General features: G+C 53.0%; 1 protein-coding gene across 1 annotated transcript in view; it reads left to right on the top strand.

Annotated features, from left to right (window-relative positions):
- The first annotated feature begins 5609 nt into the window (after positions 1-5609).
- The window catches only part of Sardh (sarcosine dehydrogenase), a 59588-nt gene continuing 40746 nt past the window's right edge, over positions 5610-24451 (top strand). The window contains exons 1-10 of the mRNA XM_038335752.2: positions 5610-6308; positions 8350-8704; positions 10045-10223; positions 11273-11452; positions 12957-13080; positions 13223-13323; positions 16904-17008; positions 18026-18155; positions 22236-22322; positions 22527-22617. Of these exons, the coding sequence (XP_038191680.1) occupies positions 8371-8704; positions 10045-10223; positions 11273-11452; positions 12957-13080; positions 13223-13323; positions 16904-17008; positions 18026-18155; positions 22236-22322; positions 22527-22617 (1331 nt within the window). The 5' untranslated portion in view covers positions 5610-6308; positions 8350-8370. The remainder of the gene's footprint in view (positions 6309-8349; positions 8705-10044; positions 10224-11272; positions 11453-12956; positions 13081-13222; positions 13324-16903; positions 17009-18025; positions 18156-22235; positions 22323-22526; positions 22618-24451) is intronic.

Here is a 24451-nt window from a genome sequence, read left to right as displayed (position 1 = left end):
TCAAAGTCCATTCCAGCCTCGGGCTCCCTCTGCCCCTACTCACAAATACTCGTTACACACTGCAAAGCCCTTCTCCAGTTCCTAGACTCCCCTTCTCCCAGAAACCCATTCTTATTACCTTCCAGATTTTCCCCTCTTGCTTCTCTCTACTCTCTCCAAGACAGCTTTGGCAGGTTTGGAATAAACCTTGCCCTTTTCTACCCATGGGACGGCCATTTTGTTTTACCATGACCCTTGCCTACACCAGGAGAGTCAAAATACTCAGAGCAATTTCTAAGCCTGCTGTGAGGCTGGAAGCCTAGTGTGGGGTGGAGTAGGGAGGAATGAGGTATAGGGGTGGGGTGGGGTGGGATGGAGGTTGGATAGGGTAGGGGTAGACCACAATTCTGCATGGTGGTGGGAGACGTGAGGAGAGCAGCCTGAGTGACGTGTAAGTGTCATCAGGACCCTGCCCTTGAGTCCCTGGTGTGAGCTATGCTCTCCAGCACTCGGACACAGCCTTGACCTGAGCAGGGGTCAACAACAACTCCTACAATGCTGACCAGCCACCAGGCCCAGACTCCAGCCACCACCCCTATCCAAAGTCCAGGAGAATACGCTGTCCTCTTGCCTCAGGACAACTTTGAAACTGCCAGTGCCGGTCTAGAGTGTGAGCCTGGTCCAGCCACCGCCCCCAGGGCTGTATTAACCAGGTGTCCCTCCTTCACACACCACTGGGGCTGGGACTCAAAGAGACTTGGGCCGTGTTCCTGCTTTCTTCTCTCCACTCAGACTGTCACCCTGTCTAGTGAACACAGCCTGGCTCCAGTGTGTTGGGACAGGCTACATCTGGAAGGACCAGGTAGCTCACTTCCCTGTCGAAGGATCCCATAATGTCCCAGAGAAGCCTCAAGCTGGTAGGGTGACCTGTGGCCACCGAGGCCAGTCAGAGTCCCTGCCACCTCCTCTGGAATGTTCCACTTCAAAGCAACTTTCCAGTCCGTCGTGTGGGGGCCTCTCCCCTTCCTGTTTGCTTCCTGTATCCCAAGTCCCTCTAAGCCAGGCTTGGGTCTTAGGTATTTCTGAGTCCCCAGCAACTTCTTTGTATGCAGTAGGGGCTCCATAAATATACCTGAGAGACAAGCTGGCTGCAAGGCAGAAAGTTGGACAGTTCCATGTGAGTAAGAATACAAGGGTCCATTTGTGAATTCCAGCACCCAGCACCCTGTCCCTTCCTATGTGCTGAGTGTTAAGTTGGGAGCATAGACCCAAGCCCCTCACATCTATCTTAGCCCCTAGGCCTGAGAGTTGTATTGGTCTGGACTCTAAATCCCAGCATGCCAGGTCCTGACCCCTCCCTGGGTGGGGGGGGGGAGATCAGGACCGCTCCCACAGGGTATTTAAGTGAACTCTCAAAAGAGGAACACATGGTCTCTTTCCTCTCCTGCCAGTGGTCCCATTCACAACCTCCCAGTTCCCCCTCGGGACCACCTGAGAGAGCAGGAATCCCACTAAACCTGGATAGTTCTTAATTTGGCTTGTGGTGATTTGGCTTGATTGGGATTTTGTGTCCGCAGAGAGCTTGCATTTAGGAAAAATTCCTAACATCTGGAGGTCCCACCAGGTAGAGAGGTCTTAAAATTCCTAACATCTGGAGGTCCCACCAGGTAGGGAGGTCTTTCCACGTGGCCCAAGGCCACGTGTCAAAAGCCCCCTAGTCTACACTCTGAGCTTTCCACACTACACTAAGACCTGGGTTACAGCGGCTGCGTCTTGGTGAGTCCCTTTTTCTTGTCGATGCTATAGGGTTTTAAGGGACCCATTCGTACTTATTTTTGTTGATTATCGAACTCTCGTTGAAGCCACGAGCTCGCGCCAAGAGTTTGGTCTCAGCAGCAGCCAGACCAGCAAGACCGGGCTTGGCTGAGGTGGGATTTGTTTGCTTTGGGACGCCAAGCATTCAATTTCCCCAACCCCGTTAGGCCTAAAAGCTATTTTATCAGACACGGTGTAATAGACTTAGGTCACTTGGTTGGGCATAGACTTTAAAATGGGCACTTGCAGTTCAAAGCCAGATCCACTGTTTCCCCATGGATGCCTCTTACAAAATCTTTTTAAATTGAGACTGTCCGATACAATCTGTCCCAAATGGTTATTTTCCCCATGCACTAAGATTTGGCCTCAACCGTCCTCCGGGACCTAGAAAATTTTTGCCGCCATGAAGACAAATGGACAGAGCTTACATGTCCGTGGTTTTTGGGCTCTCCGCTCTCGCCCCTCCATTAGTAGCCAGTGTCTTGCAGCACCATGCTGCCAGAGACACCGGCCCCTCCCCCTCTCTCTCAAGCCCACACTACCCAACCCCCTCCTGGGGAGCAACATTCTCCCTATTCCTCTTCTTCCCATCTATCCCCTCCCTTCCCAATCCAGAGGTTCAAGATCAACTTCCACCTTACTCACCTTCTCTCCCCCTCCCCTCCTACCTCATCTCCCCACCCTCTCTGCACACTGGGCTAGCCTCTCCCAATCCTCCCTAGTCTCCTCCCATACCAGATCCCCACCATAGCTCTACCCTTCTCTGTCCTCTCTGGGAGGTGACGGAAGTCGATGGCATTATGAAAGTTCATATTCACTTTTCTCTTCCAGATCTCTCTCAGATTAAAAAGTGGCTAGGTTCCCTTTCTACTAATACTTCTGCTTAAAGATAAGAAAGGTTGAGGGGGGTCTCCAAGCCCCTATACAGAAATTGGCAAAAATGGCCTTTACTTGGCTACAACAGGCAGCGATCTTACAGGCCAAGGACTTAGCAGTCGCCCTAAGGTCACAGGAAGGGAGACAAGGGAAGCCAATCACAAGGCTCTACCCTGGTGGAGCCTAGCCTAAGTAAACCTCACAGGCAAGCTGTTTCAAGTGTGGCCTAAATGCTCATGTGGCACAATATTGCACTATGCCTCCTTCGAGGTTATGCCCTATCTGCCAGCAACCTGGACACTGGAGATCACAATGCCCCCATGCGGGCTTGTCCTCTATGCCACGCCACGGAGGTCCAGCCTCACCAACATCGGCAAGTGAAACTGTGCCAGCCTTCCAATGTCTCAGCCTTGCAGAGGATTGATGCTGCCCAGACTTGGTACATCCCGTACCCTATCTGAGCCTAGGGTAAAGCTGCAGGTAGCTGGTAAGTCCATTACTTTTATTCTCACTTGGGCCTTATATTTCCCTCACCAATTTCAGTTATGGGGTAGACAGGACACATTACTCCCCACTTAAAACTTTGCCACTGCCCTGCATTCTTGCAGGACAATTTTTCTCTCATTCTTTCTTAGTGATACCTACTTGCCCAGCACCTTTACTGGGTCAAGATATCCTTAGCCACTTCCCCAAAATTTGTTCTGCTTCTTAGAGCCCCTTTTTGACCCTACCCATCTCCAAGATCATATTTTATAGATTCACTCCTCCTGCCAGACATGTACCCAAGCCAACCCACAAGGGGCTCTTGACATATGTCAGTCTCTACACCAGCTTCGTGGACACCAACCGGGCAAAGATTGGCAGGTTGATTTCACCCATATGCCTACTCATAAAAAAAACTCCCTTATCTCTTAACACTTGAGGACACTTTTACAGGGATGGATAGAAGCGTTTCCGGTCTCCAGGGAAACAGAAGATGTGGTAGCTCAGGGTCATGGAGCTCGTGTCAGAGGCTCTCAACATCTCCTGGAAATTCCACACCCCTACCACCCACAATCCTCGGGAAAGGTGGAGAGGGCCAATGGACTCATCAAACAACAATTAACCAACCTCTCCATTGAACTCAGGTTATCTTGGCCCTCCCTTCTCCCCATTGCCCTTACTTGCCTCACGGCCACACCATGTTCCCCTACGGGCCTGAGCCCTTTTGAGCTGCTTTATGGCAGGCCCTCTCTCCTTAACCATCACCTCCCAGTCCAAACTCCTCCACTGGTAGGGCATCTACCTTACCTCTCCCTTCTGAGGTCCCTTCTTCATTCACACGCTGACAGTTGTCTCCCTGCCACCACACCAGTGGACCCTAATGCCCCTAAACCTGACCTCTCTCCCCAGGAGACAGAATACTTCTCAAACAGTTAACTCTTAGGTTTCTCAAATCTCGATGGACAGGACCTCACACGGTAATCCTCACCACCCTCTCGGCTGCCAAGCTCTTGGAACACCCATGCTTGTACCATCTCTCCAGGCTCAAGCAGGGACCTACTCAGGACACTTGGTCTGTCCAGCAGACAGGACCTTCCACCCTCTGGTTTTCCAGGATGCCACAACGAAGGGCCTACCTGCTCCTCATCCTGACACACTCATTTTTGGTAATAACAATAATTTCTTCCTAGACATGTGCCTTCTCACCTCCCCCAGGGAACAGATGCCTGACATCTCCGGAATGACAGTACATTTCCAGCCACACCTATCACTGAGTATAACTCCACCAACACCCGGTTCTCCCCTTCCCCACATCGCCTATACCTGCAGGAAATAGCCAGACTTGAGTCAATGCCCCTTTTACCTAGAGAGCCCAAATTATCACTTCAATTTCCTATCATCCCTATATCCAAGTATGGAATGTTAAGTTGGGGAGTTTAGCCCCCAGCCCCAGGCCTGAGAGTTGTATAGGTCTGGACTCCAAATCCCAGCATGCCAGGTCCTGACCCCCGCCTTCCAGGGTATTTAAATGAACTCCCAGAAGAGGAACAGGTGGTCTCTTTCCTCTCCCACCTGTGGTTGTGTTTGCAGCCTCCAGGTTCCCCGTCAGGGCCACCTGAGAGCGCAGAATCCCATTAAACCTGGATATTTTTTAATTTGGCTTGTTTTCATTTGGCTTGATTGGGATTTTTGTGTCGGCAGAGAGCTCACGTTAGGAAAAATTCCTAACCCTTAGTAGGGTGTCACATCAATATCCGTCCCTCTTCCCCAAATGGAGCAGAAGTGGGGGCCATTTGGTACCAGTACCTCCTTTGATTCTTTGGATATCCAGAGGTTTTGAAACATACTGGTTCTTCCTAGGTTCACTCGGGGCATCTTCTGTCTGGGATGAACACAATGTCTGGGATACAGGCTGACTGTGGGCAGCTGCCTGACACTTCCCATGGCCTGTGTGGGCTCAGGTATCCCCAGTAGTCAGAGGGAAGTAGGACTCTGAAGCAGAGAAGGTTCAAGAGAACAGGATGCGGGGGCAGCCCCTGCGATGTCAGCACAGACTCCTTGCTGGCTTCTTCAGACAGTAAAGTTTTTGTCTGGTCCCAGGAGTTAGCAAGCTGAGACTGGAGAGACATACTTGTGCCAAGATGACCTCATCAGAGGCCTCAGTTGGAGGAAGAATAGTTTACCCATGCAGCCGCCTGGTTCAGGGGATGGGGAACCAGGGTGGGAAAGCATGGGAAGACAGAATGCCGAGGGCCACCACAGCAATATGGAGACTCCCGGCTTAGTGATGAGGAAGGAAACGTGAGAGGCGGAGGTCACCCAGAGAGCTAGGTTCAAGTTTCATAGCCCTGCTTTGCTGGCCAGCCGGGAGAACTGTCCACTTGGCAGCTGCTCCAACTGGGCTGGCCAGGAAGCTGGGGTAGTGGGAGGTTCGCTCCTGCCCCAGTTGTAGGCGGAGACTTTGAGCCAGCAGCAAGGGAGTGGGTGGCCTGTTTAGCTAGACCCAGATGCAGCTTGGGTAAGAAGGGAGGGGCGGTGTCCTGGCAGCCCCTTCACGGGCAGGGTTGGAACAGGCTGCTGGCTAGCTGGGACCTCCCTTTGCCTCTGGCTGAAGGGACCATGGACTAGATGGGAAGACCGTGGGTAATTGGGGTTGCAGGAGAGGGCTCCCGTATGGGAGGGTTCTGCAGAGTGCCTTCCCCGCTTATGCCCCCTTCTACCCTGTTGGAGCCTTCAAAGAAGGCCCTGTGTCTGAGACCTCAGGCCTATGACTGAGCTCTTATTCCACGTGTCCCCTGCCCTGATCCTTGGGAAGCTGAGGGCGGGAGCTGCAGGGGCCAGAGGGCAGGTTCATGAAACAGCTGTTCTGAAGCAGGAGGAGCAGTCTGGGGGCCTGGCTGCCCCATCCCCCAACCCTGCTGTGACTGGCTGGGCTGGGAGGGAAGGGGCACGTGGCAGATCCCCAGGCCAGCAGTATTGGCACTGGGCAGAGTCTGGAGAGGAAGGAGGTGCTTCTGGCAGGTGTGTGGTGCCTGGTGCAGTATCTTAAGGAGGAGGCACTACCTGGTCCTGCAGAGCCTCGATTGGGTCCATATTCTGCTGACTTGCCCTTGCTAGGACCCTCTCTGGAGCTTCTAAGGACATTCAAGACTAAGGTACGTATAGACTCCTGCCAAGGGGAATGCCTGGTCTCATCCACGGAAGCCACAGAGACTGGCAGCTGTCACTGTAGGGACGGGGATGACCCGAGAGACTGTAAGCCAAGGACAGCTCCTGCCCGCAAATCCACCCACACTCCACTCCCAAGGCCTCTCAGCATAGACTCCCGGGCCCTACCCTTGGAGTGGGGAGGTGAATGGGCAGCTTGGCTCTGACCTGCTCTGTCTCCTGCTGTGTCCAGTCAGGGCTCAGGAGTGCAAACGTGGAGTATGGGGCCACAGTGGGTCCAAGTCCTCAGACTGGGGTGGCGGTGGCGGGGAATCTGGGGAACATTTGGCTTTTGGATCACAGTGCCCTTTGCTCAGTGCGGCTGATCAGAGGCCTGTGACCTTGGCCACCCTAGGAAGCCTGTTACCCCCTCAGTCTCTTTCTCTGAACTAGAGCTAAGAGTCGCCGGCCTCAGATTGTTCTGTAGCAGTGAGCGAATACACAGGACTGTCATCTACACCTGATGGTGGGAGTTAACTATGCCTCGTGGTAACAGGCACAGTTCTAAGGACCCAGCACTCTGGGTCATAACCAAAGCCTTTGCTTTTCCTGCTGATCCCAGGAAAGAGCACAGGAAATCCCTTGGAGACATCCTACCTTCCCCGTGCTGGGCGGGATCGACTCCCTAGGAGACACCCTGGGTACCACTGTTCCTGGTACACTTTTATCACTACATGTTGGTGGATAGGGAGATGGGGGGGGGGTCCTGGAGGAGGGTCTTTTGATGAGCCCTTAAGGGTAGCTGGAAGAACTGTGGATGAGACAGAGAGAAGTGAGGTCTCTTAAGCCAATGTCTGAGCCCCATCTGAAATCCAGATTCCTGGAGGGGAGTGTGTGTCTAGACACCATGGCCTCCATTGGCTTCTGCTGGGAGCCATTGAAGGAGCAATAGCTTATGTGGGTTGGGTGGGGACTATCCTGGGGGATCATACTAGGGCCCTGTCTGGGTCTACTGCCAGCTCCTGTTTGGGGCTATTGCCCCTTGCCTCCTCCACATGGCCACCTACCTCGGCCTGGCTCTCCCTGTGTGCAGGTGACCTCACACATTCCTATCAACGCAGTCACGGCTCTGCTGGACCTGCAGTCTTTCTTCCCAAGTCTCGTCCAGCAGCCCTAGGGCCCTTCTCTAGCTCAGACCAGGACAGGGCCCTCAACACTTGTAGGAAACTCAGACTAATCAGGCCCTGGGTATTCTCACCTCTGTATCATGCTGTCCGGATGCCCAGTGCTCCTGGGCGGACATCCTCTGAGGGCACTTTCTTATGCCTAGCCCACACAATGTAAAGGACTATTCCATATCAGTCCTCACGGGCCTGTTCTCTCTGGATATTGCTCTTCCTTTGGCCTCATTTGGGCTATCTGCCACTTCTCTGACACCCATACCCTTCCCAGAGCTGTCTCCCCTGAGCCCAGCTAGAGCCTGCTGAGTATCCAGCTGTGAGACATCAATGCTGAATGGGTGAATGAGTGAATGAATGAGTGAGTGAATGAGTGAAGGAGTGAATGGGTGAGTGAATGAGTGAGTGAATGGGTGAATGGGTGAGTGGATGGGTGAGTGAATGAATGGATGAGTGAATGGGTGAGGAATGAGTGAATGGGTGAGTGGATGAGTGAGTGGGTGAGTGAGTGAATGGGTGGGCGAGTGGATGAGTGAGTGGGTGAGTGAGTGAATGGTGAGTGGATGAGTGAGTGAATGAATGAGTGAATGGGTAAGTGGATGAGTGTGTGAATGGTGAGTGAGTGAATGGGTGAGTGGATGAGTGAGTGCATGAATGGGTGAATGAGTGAGTGGATTAGTGAATGGGTGAGTGAATGACTGAATATATGGGTGGGTGAATGAGTGAATGACTGAGTGAGTACATACCACGGGAAAGCAGCAGAAAGAAGGTCAAGTATGGGAGCTCCAGGTACATGGACATGCACATAGTCCAACCCTACAGTGTCTGCACTGCACCCCATCCGGCCTGACTCTCTTCTTGGCTCCCTAAGGTACAGAAGCATTAAGTCCCCATGGCTTCGCTGAGTCGAGCCCTACGCGTGGCTGCCACCTGTCCTCAAGGGAGATCTGTTCGGAACCTGGGGCTGCAGCCCCTAGCCAGGGATGCCCGGCCCACTGCCGAGAAGAATGTTCCTTACCAGCGGACCCTGAAGGAGGAGGCACAAGGTCCCTCGGTGGTGACCCAAGGACCAACCCAGCCTCTGCCTAGCTCGGCCGATGTTGTAGTTATTGGCGGGGGCAGCTTGGGCTGCCAGACCCTGTACCACTTGGCCAAGCTGGGTGTAGGCCGAGCAGTGCTGCTGGAGAGAGAGCGACTGACCTCTGGGACCACCTGGCACACAGCAGGTGGGAGCCTGGGTGCTGGCAGGTAGGCGGGACACAGCTGGGGTGAGTCTGGGAGGGGCCGCAGAGTACAGTTGGGATGGCAGGCCAGCCAGACTCTCTTCTCCCAAGAGCTGTACCAGGGAGAGCGTAGGGCACTGCCTGTGGCCCTCTGGGTCGGCGTGAGGCTGGGTCCAGGCAGCGGTCTGTACCCAGAACAGGAGCCCCTTCCCCAGAGAAAGCCACCAGGCAGAGAGGCATGCCTGCAGGAGAATGGCTGAACCTACATGTCAGGATGGCATTTTCTGTGGAACTTTCCTACTGACCCTGTGACAACCTGAGCACCCACAGTTTGCATGCCCTCAACCCTTTTAACCAGTGGCGTGCTAGTGCACAGCTGCCAATTTGGTGCGGTGTAAACACTTGTACCTTGGCTGCTGTCAAGAGGCTCACTGCTCTGAGCCCTCAGCCCATCTCCCAAGGCCAGGTCCAGCTGGGCTGTCACCTCTGCCTCTCTACGTCACAGCAGCCTTGTTTCTGGCATGTACAATCCAGCCTTGCTGTTGAAAGCAGCAGTCTTAGGAAAACTGGGTTATCTGGGTCCAGTCGGTTTTTCTTTCTTTCTTCCTTCCTTCCTTCCTTCCTTCCTTCCTTCCTTCCTTCCTTCCTTCCTCTCTCTCTCTCCCTCCCTCCCTCCCTCCCTTCTTCCCTCCCTCCCTCCCTCTCTCTCTCTCTCTCTCTCTCGTCCTCGTCCTCCTCCTCCTCCTTCTTCTTTCTTTTTATTGATATTTATTGAGCTCTATATTTTTTTCTCTGCTCCCTGCCCTGCCTCTCCCCTCCCCTCAACTCTCTTCCAAAGTCCCCATGCTCCCAGTTTACTCAGGAGATCTTGTCTTTTTCTCCTTCCCTCCAGTCAGTTTTCTGTCCCGCATTCACCTGCTCTGTGACTTTGAACTCAACTATTCGCTGCCTATGAAGTTGATCTGTAACCTCTCAAAGTTAGGTTTGGTAGCTTAGGCCTATCCTGTCAGTTCTTGGGAGCAAGAGACAGGAGGAAATTCAAGTTTGTTCTTGGCTACATAGCAAGTTTGAGGCTAGCCCTAGGCTTCTCAGGAGCTGCTGAGGACTCGTGAGGTCACCCTAGGCTAGACTCTGCACCAGGCCTGGCACACAGACGGCACTTATTAATGGGAGGCCTGGATATTGTTGCTTGGAGCTGCCCCAGAATAGCCCTGACCTCCAGCTGTGGCAGGCTCCGTCCTACTCAGCCTCCCTGGGCTCCTTGTTGCTGCCCATTATTTGGCTGGCAGAAGTGGGTATGATGCCACCCTGCAGGGGACTGATGGTGCCCTTTTCTGGGTCAGGTTTATTGTGGCAGCTGCGGCCCAGCGATGTGGAGGTGGAGCTTCTGGCCCACACACGGCAAGTGGTGAGCCATGATCTGGAGGAGGAGACCGGGATGCATACAGGCTGGATCCAGAACGGTGGCCTCTTCATCGCCTCCAACCGGCAGCGGCTGGATGAGTACAAGAGGCTCATGTCGGTGGGTATGCTCCTTGTGTGCCTTTTGGGAGCTCACCTAGATGCTGTATTCTTTGTGGGGGTACAGCGAGGGGGAGGAGGCCCTAGCAGTGAGTGCATGTGATAAGCCCTTAGCACTGGAGACAAGTGCCGGCAGATCTGGGTTCAAACCCGATCACTGCTCTTTGCTGGCTGGGCTACCTGGGTGGAGAGGTGTGACCACACTCCTCATTCAAGATTCCTGGGGAGTGCGGGGGAAGGGGCTCAGCTGATAGAGTGCTTGCTTAGTGTGGACACCCACAACTCTGAATAAAACGATGGGGTGGCTCACCTGCTCTTGGATCTTGAATTTAGAGCCATGCAGAGTTACTGAGTTTTACCTATGAAGTAATCCGAAGCCTGGGATGGTGCTGCATGCCTCTTACCTCATCAGAAAGACCAGGAGGTTAAGGTCATCCTTGGCTATATCGTTTGTGACCAGCCTGGGCTACATGAGACCCTGCCTCAAAAAGAAAAACATTCTTAGAGAATCTCATTACCAGTCAGGTGGAGCCTTGTTAAATAGGTCATCACCTCCTTTGGATTGGCTGCTGTCAGTTAGTTAAATATGGGGCATGCCACCAAGGCGGGATCTTGTTGGTGTTTCTTGGGGAGGAAGCTTGGAAACCTAATTCTCAAACCTGGAATATGAGACTGAGGGTCATTTTAATTTTATTATGTCATACCAATCAATTTGTAGCTTGCCTTGTTCTTGTCTAAGATCTTAATCAACTGTCCTAATTTCTTTTAGCCCATTTCTGGGAATAGATGTCAGTCTCTCCAAACCCTTCACAAAGCTGCACTCCAGCAGATACAAAAGCCAAAAAGCTGTGGCTTCAGACCCTGCCTGTGCACCGGCTCCACCCCTTCACCCTCCTGCTGGAGCAGACCCAAAGGGTCTTCTGGGCATGGAGACCTGCTCAGATTTCTAGAGGCAGCAGGGTTGGGGTTGAACCTGGGGCCCCAGGTTGGATGAGTGGCCTAAATACCTTCTTTTCATGAGCTCAGGTATTTGCTTCTGCATCCCTCTAGTTAGGCAAGGCCTATGGGGTAGAGTCCCATGTGCTGAGCCCAGCGGAGACCAAGGATCTGTATCCATTGATGAATGTGGAAGACCTCTATGGGACACTGTATGTGCCAAAGGATGGTACCATGGACCCTGCTGGCACCTGCACTACCCTCACCAGGGCAGCAGTGGCTCGAGGAGCTCAGGTACCCATCACTACCAATTCTGGGTCTTTGCTTTGAGCCCACCCCCTTTCCCTCCAGATCCTGAGACCTGGAACAGGCTTCATCCTTGGCCTGACCTGTGGTCCTGGGCCTGTTGGAACCTCTCAGCCTTGGGGTCCATTCTGTCCAGACATCTGCATTCCCACCCCTTTCACTCAAGGTTCCTACTCTGTCACAGAGGAAATCTCTGGATCCATTCTTACCATTTTGTCTTCATTTGCCCCAAACTACGCTTACGGTAGAGAAACTCAAAATGATAACGGGGGATATGCTCACTGGATAAAAGTATTTGATGCACAGCTTGAGGGCTTTGCACAGCTTGTACTTCCAGCATTCATGTGATAGGTGACTGTAACCTCAGCACTGGAGAGGGTAGTTAGGAAGATCGCTGGGTTTCCTGTCTGCCATCCTAGTAGACACAGTGAGCCCCAGGTTCAGTGAGGGGTCCTATCCCAAGGGAACAAGGCAGAGGGTGATAGAGGAGGACACCCATGTCCTCTGTCCTCAGACCTCCAAATGTGTCTGCATGTCCCACTTTCATGTTTGTGGCTGTGGTAAAACACACTGACAGAAAATAACTTGGGGGAGGAACGGGTTGACTGGGCTTACAGCAGGTTATATCATTGAGGAGTAAAGGTGGGAACTCAAGCCGTTAGCCTTATCCTATCCCACCGTCATGAGCAGGGAAGGTTAGCGTTAACCCGCTAACTAGCCCAGCTATCTTTCTTCACTGGTGCAGTCCAGACTTAGCCCAGGGGATGGTGCTGCCTACAGTGGGCTGGGTCAGTTGATAATCAACACATTTCTCCACAGACACATTCATAGGCCAACGTGATCTAGATAATTCCTCAGTTAAGATTCTTCTGCGATGAATCTAGATTATTTCAAGTTGAAATTAACTAGTACAGTGCATGTACCTGTGCGCATGCATGCACACCCAGACATCACACACGACACACGTACACACACCCAGACACTGCACATAACACACACACACAACACCACACATAACACACACACACAACCAGACACCACACATGACACATGACAAAAAGATAAATAAGCAAAAAAAGCGGTAAAAAAAAGTCAGGCAGGACTGTGGGCATTTTTCTTTAAGTGTTTCCAATAAAGCATAAACAGACACACATCATTTCATGACTTTTTTTTTTTTAAAAAAACAAAGTGATGTACAAACATATTCCCATTTCTCAAATGAATCTTACCTACTGCAAAACAGCCAGCTACTCTTATTCCGAATGAGTGCCCTCACCCCTCCTACATCTGCACAAGTTTTCCAGCCAAGGAAGGGAGTGGATTCTGCTTTCTTGTGATGTGGCTTCTGTTTCTCTGACCAAATGAGGGAAATAGAATCAGGAAGTGCCCCTCACAGAAGCAGCATTCCTGGTCCCATCCAGTAGGTCGGGGATGGAGGTCAGGTCTTCAGAAATCTCCACATGGCTTTAGATGCTGTTTTCCCCCACCTCAGGTCATTGAAAACTGCCCAGTGACTGGCATCCGCACGCGGGTGGATGACTTTGGAGTGCGGCGGGTGGCAGCTGTGGAGACAGAGCATGGCTCCATCCAGACACCCTGCGTGGTCAACTGTGCAGGTACAATGGTGCTCCTCGGGCTCCCCCCGCCAGCGCTGGTCCCACCCCTTTCTGGGCTAGGAGGTCAGGACAGGCAGGAATGCTGAGGAATGTCCTGTGCCCACTCGGGTGGCAGCTGAGTTACTCTCCACTCTGTTCCCAGGAGTGTGGGCGAGCACCGTGGGCCAGATGGCTGGCGTGAAGGTTCCGCTGGTGGCCATGCACCATGCCTACGTTGTTACTGAGCGCATTGAGGGCATCCAGGTAATCAACGGTGCCAGGTTCTCTGCTGTGGGAGGGCGGGTGAGGTCAAGGACTTTGCCCTAAAACCTACCTAGCTTGCGTGCAGACACATGATGTGGTCCTCAGGCTTGGGCACCTCTTCTGTGCAAGGGAGACCTCTGGGTGCTGGCAGACTTACATGAGTTGGCACAGCTGGCACGGTGGATTTGATGGTGTGGCCTATCTTGGATGCCAGGGCCTAGTTTGTCTTTGATATCTCGTCCGATAGCCAGGGCTTTGTTCAGAGGACGCTGGTTCCTGGCACTTAGTACCTCTCGGAGAGCCTCTGCTGAGGGAAGCCCAGACCTGGTGCACCTGCAGGCACCTGAAGTTAATACCCTCCGACTCTCTCCTCTCTTGGACTACTCTGCTCTTCTTCCTATGCTGGTGGCTGGTGGTTTTCTGACACCTTGTCACCGACCATCCTGCTTCCCCCACCATTCCTCCGAGCTTGTCTCCCTCCCCCTGCATCACTCCTAAACCCACTGCATCCTCCTCCTCTCCCTATCCCCTGTATTCCCCATGCATGCATCCTTCTTTTTCCACCTCTTTATTTTTATCTTTATTGACCACTTCTTCACCTATTTATCTTTCCACTTATTCCTTTCCCTCTCTCCCTTTTGCTACCCCACTCTTTATTCTTCCCCAATGTCTTCTTTCATCTCCCCAGCCATTCACCAATCTAGTTATCATCCATCCACTCATTTTTCCAGCAGTTCTTTTTTTTTTAAAGATTTATTTATTTATTTATTGTGATTACAGTGTTCTACCTGCATCTTGCCTGCACACCGGAAGAGAGCATCAGATGGTTGTGAGCCACCATGTGGGTGCTGGGAATTGAACTCGGGATCTCTGAAAGAGCAGTCAGTGCTCTTAACCTCTGACCCATCTTGCCAGCCCCCATCCCTTCTTCTCTATTGCCTTCCATCCATTCCCCCATCCATGCTCCATCCCTTCTCTCCACTCACCTTTCTCTCCCTCTATTCTTCCTTTGTCCATCTACTTGCTAATTCTTCTTTACAATGGGAATCTATCTCTCTATCCAGCCAACACTGGAGGGGCTTCATCTTTCTACTCCAGGAGGTGGAACTAATACAGAGAAAGGCCCAGTTTTTGCATGAAGAGTAAAGAGGGATCGTGCAGACAAGCAAAGGAGAACCCCCAGAGAAACTGCAAAGGGTTCTGGAAGGGAACCCCCAGGGGTTCTAGGGCTCTAAGTAGATCCTGTCCCAATGGACCATACTCAACTGACTTAACTTAGGTCAATCAAATGTGGCTGGACATGGTATGCCTGATGTCTCTAACCAAGATTGGAGGACCAGCTTGATTTTGGGGGGTATACCTGGAGATGGAGGAGGCCATACCTCAGTGGGGGTTTGAGGGTGATGGAGAAGGTCCATCACAATGGGCATGGCATTTGGTTTTGACTGACAGTTCAGGGAACTGAGCCATAGGCTGTGGGGTGAGGAGAGTGTGAGAGGCCAGACTGCCCTGGTTTATGGGCCAGTGATGAGAGTCCTGGACACCTGGACACCCCCTTTTCTCCATACTAGAAACCTCACCCCCGGGGCCTGCCTCCCCCACCCTACATGAGTTTGGCTGCCCTCCTGCCTTCAAGATGCCAAGCCTGGCTGTTTTACAGTGTGAATGTAGGAGACAGTATAGCAAAAGCCTGGGTCTGGTGGGTTTGTGCCATAAACCCAGGGTGACTCCCCCAAACACACAGTAGGTCCTTATTCACAGAAACACCTACTTTGTACTGTATTAGGTGAGCAAGAAAGAATGGCCATGCTGACCCCTGAAGCTCAGAGCTGTGGGGAGAACCCACTCCCCAGGTAGCCACCAGGGGTCACTCTCTGACCATGAAGGGATCCAGAAGTGATATGCTGAAGTTGGGAAGGTGTAATGTAAGGGGGGGGGGGCAGAGGGTATGTCATAGACCGAGATTGCAGAGAGGGTAGCCACAGGGTGTCCACTGAGGGGCACCACCCTAGCTAGTTTCTCTTGGTGCCTGACAACATCCTCCTTCTGGGAAGCAGTAGGATGGACTGCAGTTGGCCATCCCCATCCCAGGAATGTCAAAGTCAGAGGAAGGTGCAGGTATTATATAGTCACTCAGGGTCCCTGTGTGCCTCTAGGTATAAGAGCACATGGATAGGACCACTAGCCCCCAGAGTTCAAGACTGTGCCTGGTACAGTCTGGTATGAGAAGAGAGTTCCCAGGCCCTATCCCTCCTGTGGAGGCTGTAGATCTGAAACCAGACTCTTTCCATCTTCCCATCTCCAGCCTAGAAGAGTACAATCATTATTCTGATTTATTACATATGTGCTTGTGCGCGCACGTGCGCGAGCACTCGTGTGTGTGTGTGTGTGTGTGTGTGTGTGTGTGTGTGCGAGCATGTATACATGTAGGGAACAATTTATGGAGTTTTACCATGTGGGTACCTGATATCAAACTCAGGTCATCAGGCTTGGTGGTAAGCCCCTTTGCTCAGTGAGCCACCTCAATGGGCCATCTTTCTCTCCTCTCCTCCTCTTATTTCTGCTCATCCTCCCTGTCCTCCCTCTTCCTGTTCTCCTGTCCCCCTCCTATTGCCTCTCTTTGTAGCTCAGGCTCCTTTTGAACTGATTTTGTACCGAGGACAACCTGGAACCCCCCGACCATCCTGTGCTCTACCACACCTAGTTGGTACAGTGCTGGGCACGGAATCCAAGATTTCAGACTTGCTGGCAATCACTGTATCAACTGAGCCATATTACCAACCCTGGTTTTCCTCTCCTTCAGCAGGGGCAATAGTTATGCATGGGGGTTGTGCTGAGACAGAGCAAGTGGTGAAGGGAGCAAGGTCTGGCAGGAGCTCACGGGGTAGTTGTGGTGACGATGGTGACAGAGGAGCCTGGGGTCACCTAGCCAGCTGCTGCTTCAGAGGGGCTAAGAAGAGCAGGAGCAATCAGGCCAGCTTTCAAGAGGAAGCAGCCAGCAGGGTTTGAAGCAGCTGGGGCAGAATAAATTGAGGTCAGGATTTGGGATAAAATGGGAGTAGGGCCATACTGTCCACTAAGAGTAGGCTGGACTCCTATATGTAGAGCGGTGGAGTTGCTGGGTGGACGGACATGTGTGTGCTGAGCTGAGCACTTGCTGTATCCTCGGAGTTGGAGGGACCTCTGGGGAGAGTCAGTACTGAGGTGGGAACTGTCTTGCTGGGACAGGAACGTGGACGTCCCTGGCCACCAGGGGTCTCCACAATCCTGTGCTATAGTGGTCTGGGTGCGTTAGTGCTGGAGGTGGTCCTGGCAGAGCTAACCGGTGCTATTTTAAAGCAGTATTTGGTGACTGAAAGCTTCCAAAAGCCGTCCTTAACTTGGCTGTTTTGATTACCGCTCACCGTGCACAAATGAACAGGGCCACTGCAAAGGGTTCCTACCTGTCTCTGCCTGTTTCCTTCCCTGCTCATCGGCAGTGCGGGAGAAGGTACCACAGGTCTCCCCAGAGCAGGGCCTGCCTCAGGGCATGGGAACCAGGCCCGCTTGACACCTGGGGCCTCTCTGCTCTGCCTTCCAGAACATGCCCAATGTCCGAGATCACGATGCTTCTGTCTACCTCCGCCTGCAGGGCGATGCCTTATCTGTGGGTGGTTATGAGGCCAACCCCATCTTTTGGGAGGAGGTAAGACCCCCCAAGAGACCCATGGTGGAGAAACAGAGGTGCTTCTGAGGGCCGGCACTCAGATACACAGAAACTAGGGTGGGATGGCTGCCCACCTCAGCATGAGGCGACGCTAAGGCTCCAGTGGAGCTTGCAAAGACCCCAGTGTTTGGTCTGCCAGTAGCAAGGATACAGGTCTCCCCAGGGCCACAGTGGGGCCTCTGGGCTGGAGGAGAGTTCAGGGTATCACACGGCTGTCTCATCCACATGGCCATAAACGATGATCAGATGGCCACTCTGCACCAAATGCCGGGGAGACTAAGATAATAGCCCCTGTCTCAAGATGCCTGGTGGTGGGAAGTCCAACAAAAAGCTAAGAGGTAAGTAATGCAATATCCTGCACCCCCAAATAGAGTTAGCAGTCTATGAATCATCCATAGATACTGGGGGTCAGATTGTAGCACAGGTGGGCCGGATGGCCCGTTGCCCAGGTTGGAGGCCTGGGAGCAGCTTACCCCAACCCCTCTTGAAAAAGGGTCTCATTGTATAGCTCTGGCTGTTCTGGAATTCACTCTGTAGACCAGGCTGGACTTGAACTCTGAGATCCCCCTGCCTCTGCCTTTCGAGTGCTGGGATTAAAGGGGTGTGCCACCATGACTGGCTTAGCTTGCCCTTCTTTAAAGCAGAAAGGAGGTCAAAAGGCCAAACACAGGGAAACAGTGGGGAGGGCAGGTGCATGGAGGGTTTGGGGGGTTGTGGTAGGTAATTGGGAGCCATAGGAGGCTCCTGCATGGTTTGAGAGAACAGGTTAGAGGTTAGTGCCCAACTGGAGACCACAGGAACAGTCCAGAGAAGCTAGGTGAGGGTAGAACGAGGAAGGAAGGGGCACGGGGGAGTCCTGTCATCTGTCTCATGTGACCTGGTGAAGTCAGTCACATGCCCTACCTGCCTCAGGGCTGGAGCTGACAGAGGTGAACCTGGAATGGATGGGTGCTTTTCTCATGGCGGATTGACGGATTTCTCCTGATGCCTTTGCAGGTATCGGACAAATTTGCCTTTGGCCTCTTTGACCTGGACTGGGATGTGTTCACCCAGCACATCGAAGGTGCCATTAACCGTGTCCCTGTGCTGGAGAAGACAGGGATCAAGTCCACTGTCTGTGGCCCTGGTGAGTGGGCACACTAAGGCTGGAACAGAGGCATCCTTGAGTCCCTGTGGATGACTGCCTTCCTGAGGGCGACATGCCTCGTGTTACCCGAACTTAGCTTTTTTTTTATTTCGTCTCTGGGAGAAAACCCAAGCTAGCAAGGGCAGCAATGTATCCCTGGGCAGCACTCTGACCCCAGCACTGAGACTCTAGACCCTTTTCATCCCCAGAACGCGGGGTTTTCATCTGTAAAATGGGAATGTGGTATCCGACCTGGCACTGTGAGAGGTAGAGTGAGCACAGAAAGACGGACCATCTCTAGCACAGTGATCACCTGGTGGGGCACCCAGCTTTGCACCCACCCCAATTCTCACTTCCCTGGTCAGGGTCCCCAAGCACCGGCCTCACCCTTTGTTTGTGGGTGGCCAGAATGCTGTAGGGTTAGAGATGAGCTGGGCATGGAGAGATTCCTGGCCAGGGGTTCCGAAGCGCCTGCCTACTCTCTGTTCTCCAGGAGGCTAAGAAGAGTGAGTTTAGCTCCCAGGCCCTCTCCCTGTAGGTTATCTACAGAGTAGCCACAGTTCACAGGGCACCCCAGGCTCCTCCCCAGAGTGAGGGTGCAGGGCTCCCAGCAGAGGATCCTAGGAAAGAGGTCCATGCTGATAGTGTGAGATTCAGGCAGCTGTGCCTTGGAGATAAGTCTGGGACAGCCCAGCAGCCCCACACACCTAGGGCTTGTGTACTCACTCTGGCCAAAGTCCACCCTTTTCTTGGATGAGGATTGCTATCCTGGCAGGGGAGACATAGGCTGGGCTGCCGAGGGGAAGGCCCCTCTCTTAGTTACTTTTCTCATAACTGTGGCAAAATATCCTGACAAGAAAAAGTGTTTACTTTTGGCTTGCAGTTCAAGGGCAAAGCCCATGGTGGCAGAGAAGTCCTAGATGGGGAGCTTGGATCAGATGGTCACATTGCATCCGCAGTCAGGAAGCTGAGCCTAGGGAATGGTGTCACCCACTTCCGGCATGGCTCTTCCCGCCTTAATTAGCCTAAGTCTGCTCCCGGCATGCCTCAAAGCTGACCTAATCTAGTGATTCTTTGCAGTTGAGAGGCTAACCTCGGGGGTGATTCTAGATCCTGCCAAGTTGAAGGTCAGCCTCAGCCATCAGAGCCAGCCAGTGCTGGGCTGAGATAAAAACCATACACAGGGGCTGGAGAGATGGCTCAGAGGTTAAGAGCATTGCCTGCTCTTCCAAAGGTCCTGAGTTCAATTCCCAGCAACCACATGGTGGCTCACAACCATCTGTAATGGGGTCTGGTGCCCTCTTCTGGCCTGCAGACATACACACAGAATATTGTATACATAATGAATAAATAAATATTTTTAAAAAAAAAACCATACACGGCAGGGTGGAAACGTGATCTCGGCAGAATCTCAGGGTGTGTTTTCTGCCTTCTACAGGGCAAATGGTCCTCCAGTTCAGGTTCCTTGAGAGTCAAGCTCAGAAAGATACAGGATAGCCCAGAAGGAGACTGTCTTCAGCTCCACAGACTGAGTAGACCATGACTGGGAGCCTCTGGGCACCACAGCGTGTGATCAGGGAGGTAGAAACAGAACACCAGTCAGCAGAGGTGGCATGGGACTGAGAAGTCACAGGCTGGGGCCAAGCCAGTCACTGGCAGTAAAGCCTTATTGATGGAAGGGGACACCAGGGAGCCAGGAGGCTAAGGGTTTTCCATGGGACAGGAGAGACGGATGGTGCTCTGGCCCTCTGTGGAGGCCGGCTCTCACTGTCTGGGCATGCTGTCTGTGTGCATGTGTGTGGCTGACGAGGAAGGCTGTGGCACCGGGTGCAGTCCCAGGGAGGCCAGATGGAGTCAGCTGCTAGCCTCTGTGAGCAGACCGAGAGCACGCCTGATCTGGGACGTGGGCGAGGGCTGTGACTCACATCCCTGCTCAGCCAGAGTGGGACTGATGGTGAGAAATGCAAGAAGACTCCCAAGGGCATGGATGTCCCCAGCGGCTCTCTTTGTCTAATTAGCCTGGAAGCTGTCACTCCCCTTGGGGCCCTATTTTGGGGAACGTATCCTTGGGAAGATAGATGGCTTGGGTCTGGTCTCTTAGCAGTGGGGGTAGGTTTGGGGACAGGGGTTGGGGGTGGATAGCTTTCCTCCTTGCCAGACAGCTCAGAGGTTTGGGCCTCCAGAATTTAAAGATGTCCCAACCCCAGACTTTGGGAAGGTTAGGGGCAGACAGAGCTCATTCATAGACCTAGGCTGGCTGAGAGCTCAGAGCCAAGGTGGGGTGGCAAATTCAAGTTCTTCCATTCACACTGTTAGGAGCTCCAGTGTCCTCAAGTTTCTCAGTCTGGCTTATGTTCAAAATCTAAGGGACCCTGTACTCCACACCTGGCCTCCTTACCTAAGTTCCATCCCCAGCTCCGACAAATCTGCTTGAGACCCCTCTCTTATCTTTTTAGACCTGGACATGGCTCCCGTCTTCTCCAGCCGCTCTGGTCCTACCCAGATGACTGCCCCCACCCTCACTCATACAGCCTAGCCTCACACAGGACCCTGGAGAGTCACCTGAGCTCCATCCCAGGCCTTCTTCCCCTCTGCAAGGCCTTCTAGTAGAAGGGTAAAAGGCAGTTGGCCCTGCAGGCCAGATTCTTCCCCTTCCCCGTTGGTTCTCCAGTGTAGCATCACCGTAAGCTTCACCCTACTCGGCTCCTCTAGGTCTGCCAGCTTCGAGCCCTCCCTCAGGATACTTATTCCAACACCAAGTCCCTCTGAGCACACAGGGCTACTGTGGAACCATGAGAAAATGCTGAGCTCCTATTTGGCCAGTGCGTGTGGTGTGGTGGATCAGGAGACCCTCTGTTTCAGCCTCTCACAGCCTCTTTCAGGACTGTTTCTTGTCCAATACAATATCTGGCTTTGGCCTTACATGCTTTGGCCCTGATATTGTGGATGGGCCTTCCTGTGGGACAAGTGGGGTGGTCCCTTCTAAGGAACAAGTGCTCTGTGGCTTGGCCCTGTCTCCTCTGCCATTGCCCTCCAATGTGCCAGCAGCTTCCTACTGCTTGAAAGCTTCCTCTTGCTCTACAGTCAGTTGCCCCTCAGCTCAGACACTGTGCCCATCAGCAGGTTGGTCTCTAATCACCCTCTGGGGAGAGGATGGGCATGCAACTTCTCTACCTGGGATTGGATGGATCCAGGCAGCTTTGCTGAGTGACTGGCGCTCAGCAAACCTCAGCCAGACATTTTCCTCTCCTGTGATAAAACACTGGGCCGTAATGGTTCATGCCATGCAAGACTGCCGGGAACATCTAGGTTACTTTGGGGACAACTTCTATGAGACACCTTCATTTTTGCTTATTTGGCTGTTTGGATTCTGTCTGTCTTGCTGTCCGACCAGTTCTGCTGGGTGGATTGAGTTCTGTTCTATCTTGACTATCTTGACTGTCAAGACAGTTCTGGTGAAATGCAAATGTTTGTATGATAACCCAGCCCTATGGAGTCAGTACTAGAACCCTGATTGTTCAGCAGAGGAAACTAAGGCACAGAGAGGCAGAATGACTTGCCTGAGGAGTCAAGCAGGGATGAATCCATGACTGTGGCTGCAATGTCCCCTGATCTCCGAGGCACCCTGGCAGCAAAGAAAATGTGATCACTAATTAAGAGCACACATTGAGTACCTGGTTAACCTCTATGTTGAGCCCGAGTCCATGGCCTTCAGCAAGGCTGGTCCTTGCCCTCAATATCCAACAGGCAATGACATAGGAAGATGGTGGCTCAGTGAGGGTGTTGCAGCACTATGTTGGTCAAAGAAGGCCCCTTGTTGGTGGAGCAATGACGATGTTCTTGAGATGAATCTGGGCCCATGGGGCAGAGCTGGTAGGTCCCAGGTGAAGTGCTTAGGGGAACGAGGACAGGAGCAACTAGGGAGGCTCCCTGGAGGAAACAGTATTGTCTTGGGTCATAAGGATAAAGGATTTCAACAAAAGAGGTATCCAAGGACCGCTTTCCCATCCCTGCTGTCCTAGGATACCCTACCCCAAGGGCCTGAGGTCTGAAGGAGTCTGAGGCCTTCCTTCTTTTCAGAATCCTTCACGCCCGACCACAAGCCGCTGATGGGGGAGGCTCCTGAGCTCCGTGGATTCTTCCTTGGCTGTGGCTTCAACAGTGCAGGTGAGGGGGGACATGACAGGGGAAGACCCTGGTGGTGTGGAGATGGGGAGGCATGTGGTGCAGGGTTCAGTCCTGCTGGAAGGCATGCCACCCTCTACACCCAGGTGTGAGAACAGGGTGGGAGGGCTTCCATGGATAGATGTGTAAAGTTGGGTGTGGAGGGCATGCGGAGAAGACTGTAGCCCTGCATTCCCACCTCGCCAGGCATGATGCTGGGTGGTGGCTGTGGGCACGAGCTGGCCAATTGGATTGTCCACGGGCGCCCGGAGAAGGACATGTACAGCTATGACATCAGGCAAGTGTGGTGGCTGGAGCTAGAGAGTAGGACAGCGGGGGAAAAGGGGTGAGGGCTATTTTAGGAAGGAACCTTCCTTGAAATCCAGATGATCCAGCAAGGGTGGGAGGTAGAAGGCAGTGGTTGGTGGGAGGTGTCAGGAGGAGCACCTAGGTTTGGCAGGCCACAGCCTCTGTAGAGTCCGGGATCTCTTGGCCTAGGTCCTGCCTGACCCACTGTCCTCATCAGCAGAACCCCATCATTCTACTGCACAGATGGGGAGACTGAGGCTCGGGAAAAGAGCCCAGCTGGGAGCATCATTAGGACCAGGAGCTGGACTCTTTGTCTGGTGGCCAGACATGAGTCAGGCTCAATCAACACTGGGCAGGCTCTGCCCCATGATGCAGGACAATCAGCATGGACAGGCTGGTGTGGGTACAGAGGGTGACTTGAGTCTGTGGGGAAGCTCTGGGTACCGAACCATGTAACTTGGGTCAAATGCTGATGACAGGAACCTGAAGGCATCCTAGCGCTTGTCCCACAGCCTGCTACAAAGGTTCCCAGACAAGGAGCAGGAAGCTCCTTAGTCCTGTCTGACCCAGGCTCCATATTCCATTCTTAGAATAGCCACATTGACCTGTGCGGTGGCCCATTGCTGGGACCGTATCAGGCCCTGCAGGGGCAGCACAGGGACTGAACAGCCAGGAAAGAAGCTGCTTCTCGGTGTGTTCTGTCTGCAGTCAGTGTGTGTCCCTGGTCAATAGTCTCCAGGCAGGATCCAGTTGCCCTGGTGGCCTGACATGGGGACAGAGTCGGATGGAGGGGCTGTTGGCTCAGTGCAGGGTGTCCCATAGCCCTGCCAGCTTGTCTTCTCTTGGCTGGATGAGAACATTGCACCCATGGGGGAGGTGGCATCTGCCATCACGAAGACAGATGGCTGACTCTGAGAACCCCAGAGTGCCACCCCCTACCCGGCTTCTGGTGCTGTGAGGTCTGCTCTATCCCCTCAGAGACTGTCTGTAGCCACGCCTATGTTTTCCTATCAGAGAAGAATGTTCTAGAAATGGTACAGCTGCAAGGGGCCTCAGGGAAGGGCCTGTTCATACGCCTCCCACTGCAAATAGAGTGGGGCAGCCTGACCTCTTTCAGCTGTGGGGTAAGAGCCACAGGACCATCCTCAGTGCCCCTCTTTCAGTGTCAGGGTTCCATTTAGCCTGGACCAGATTAGCTGGGGTCAGCTGTACCTTTGCAGACACCTGAGTACCCACTGTGGACTCCAGGCCTGTGTGTGTGTGTGTGTGTGTGTGTGTGTGTGTGTGAGAGAGAGAGAGAGAGAGAGACAGAGACACAGAGACACACAGAGAGACAGAGAGATGCAGAGGAAGACAGAAAGAATCATGAGGCAGGGGCTGCGCTAACCAGAGCCTCTTTTCTGTGCCAATTTCCCCCTTATGGGTCACCTGTTTATAACTAGATCAAGGACAGGATGCACGCCTTCACCTTCATCTATAAGGAGGCACCTTCAGTAGAGGACATGTGTAGGTGGGGCAGCCAGTCACTGGGTCCTGGGCATGTCTAGACCCCAGCTGCAAGGGAGGGTCCCAGGGCTTACTCAGCACTAAGGGCCTCCAGACAATAGCAGATGCTTCTCTCACATCTGAACAGATGGGTCTCAGTTGCCCACCCAAAACCCCCAACTGTATGGCCCTGGGCTAGTCCTTCCTCTTCTCTGAGCCATAATTTCTGGATCTGTGAAATGGGAAGATGGACCACCCACTTCCCCTGGCTATCTTGGACCATATGTATGGTTGCTTTACCCAACCTGGCAGAAACCCACTGTGTACTGGTCTCCTCA

This window comes from Arvicola amphibius, chromosome 7 (genome assembly GCF_903992535.2).
Source record: "Arvicola amphibius chromosome 7, mArvAmp1.2, whole genome shotgun sequence".
NCBI lineage: Eukaryota > Metazoa > Chordata > Mammalia > Rodentia > Cricetidae > Arvicola > Arvicola amphibius.
This window is presented reverse-complemented; position numbering and strand designations above follow the sequence as displayed.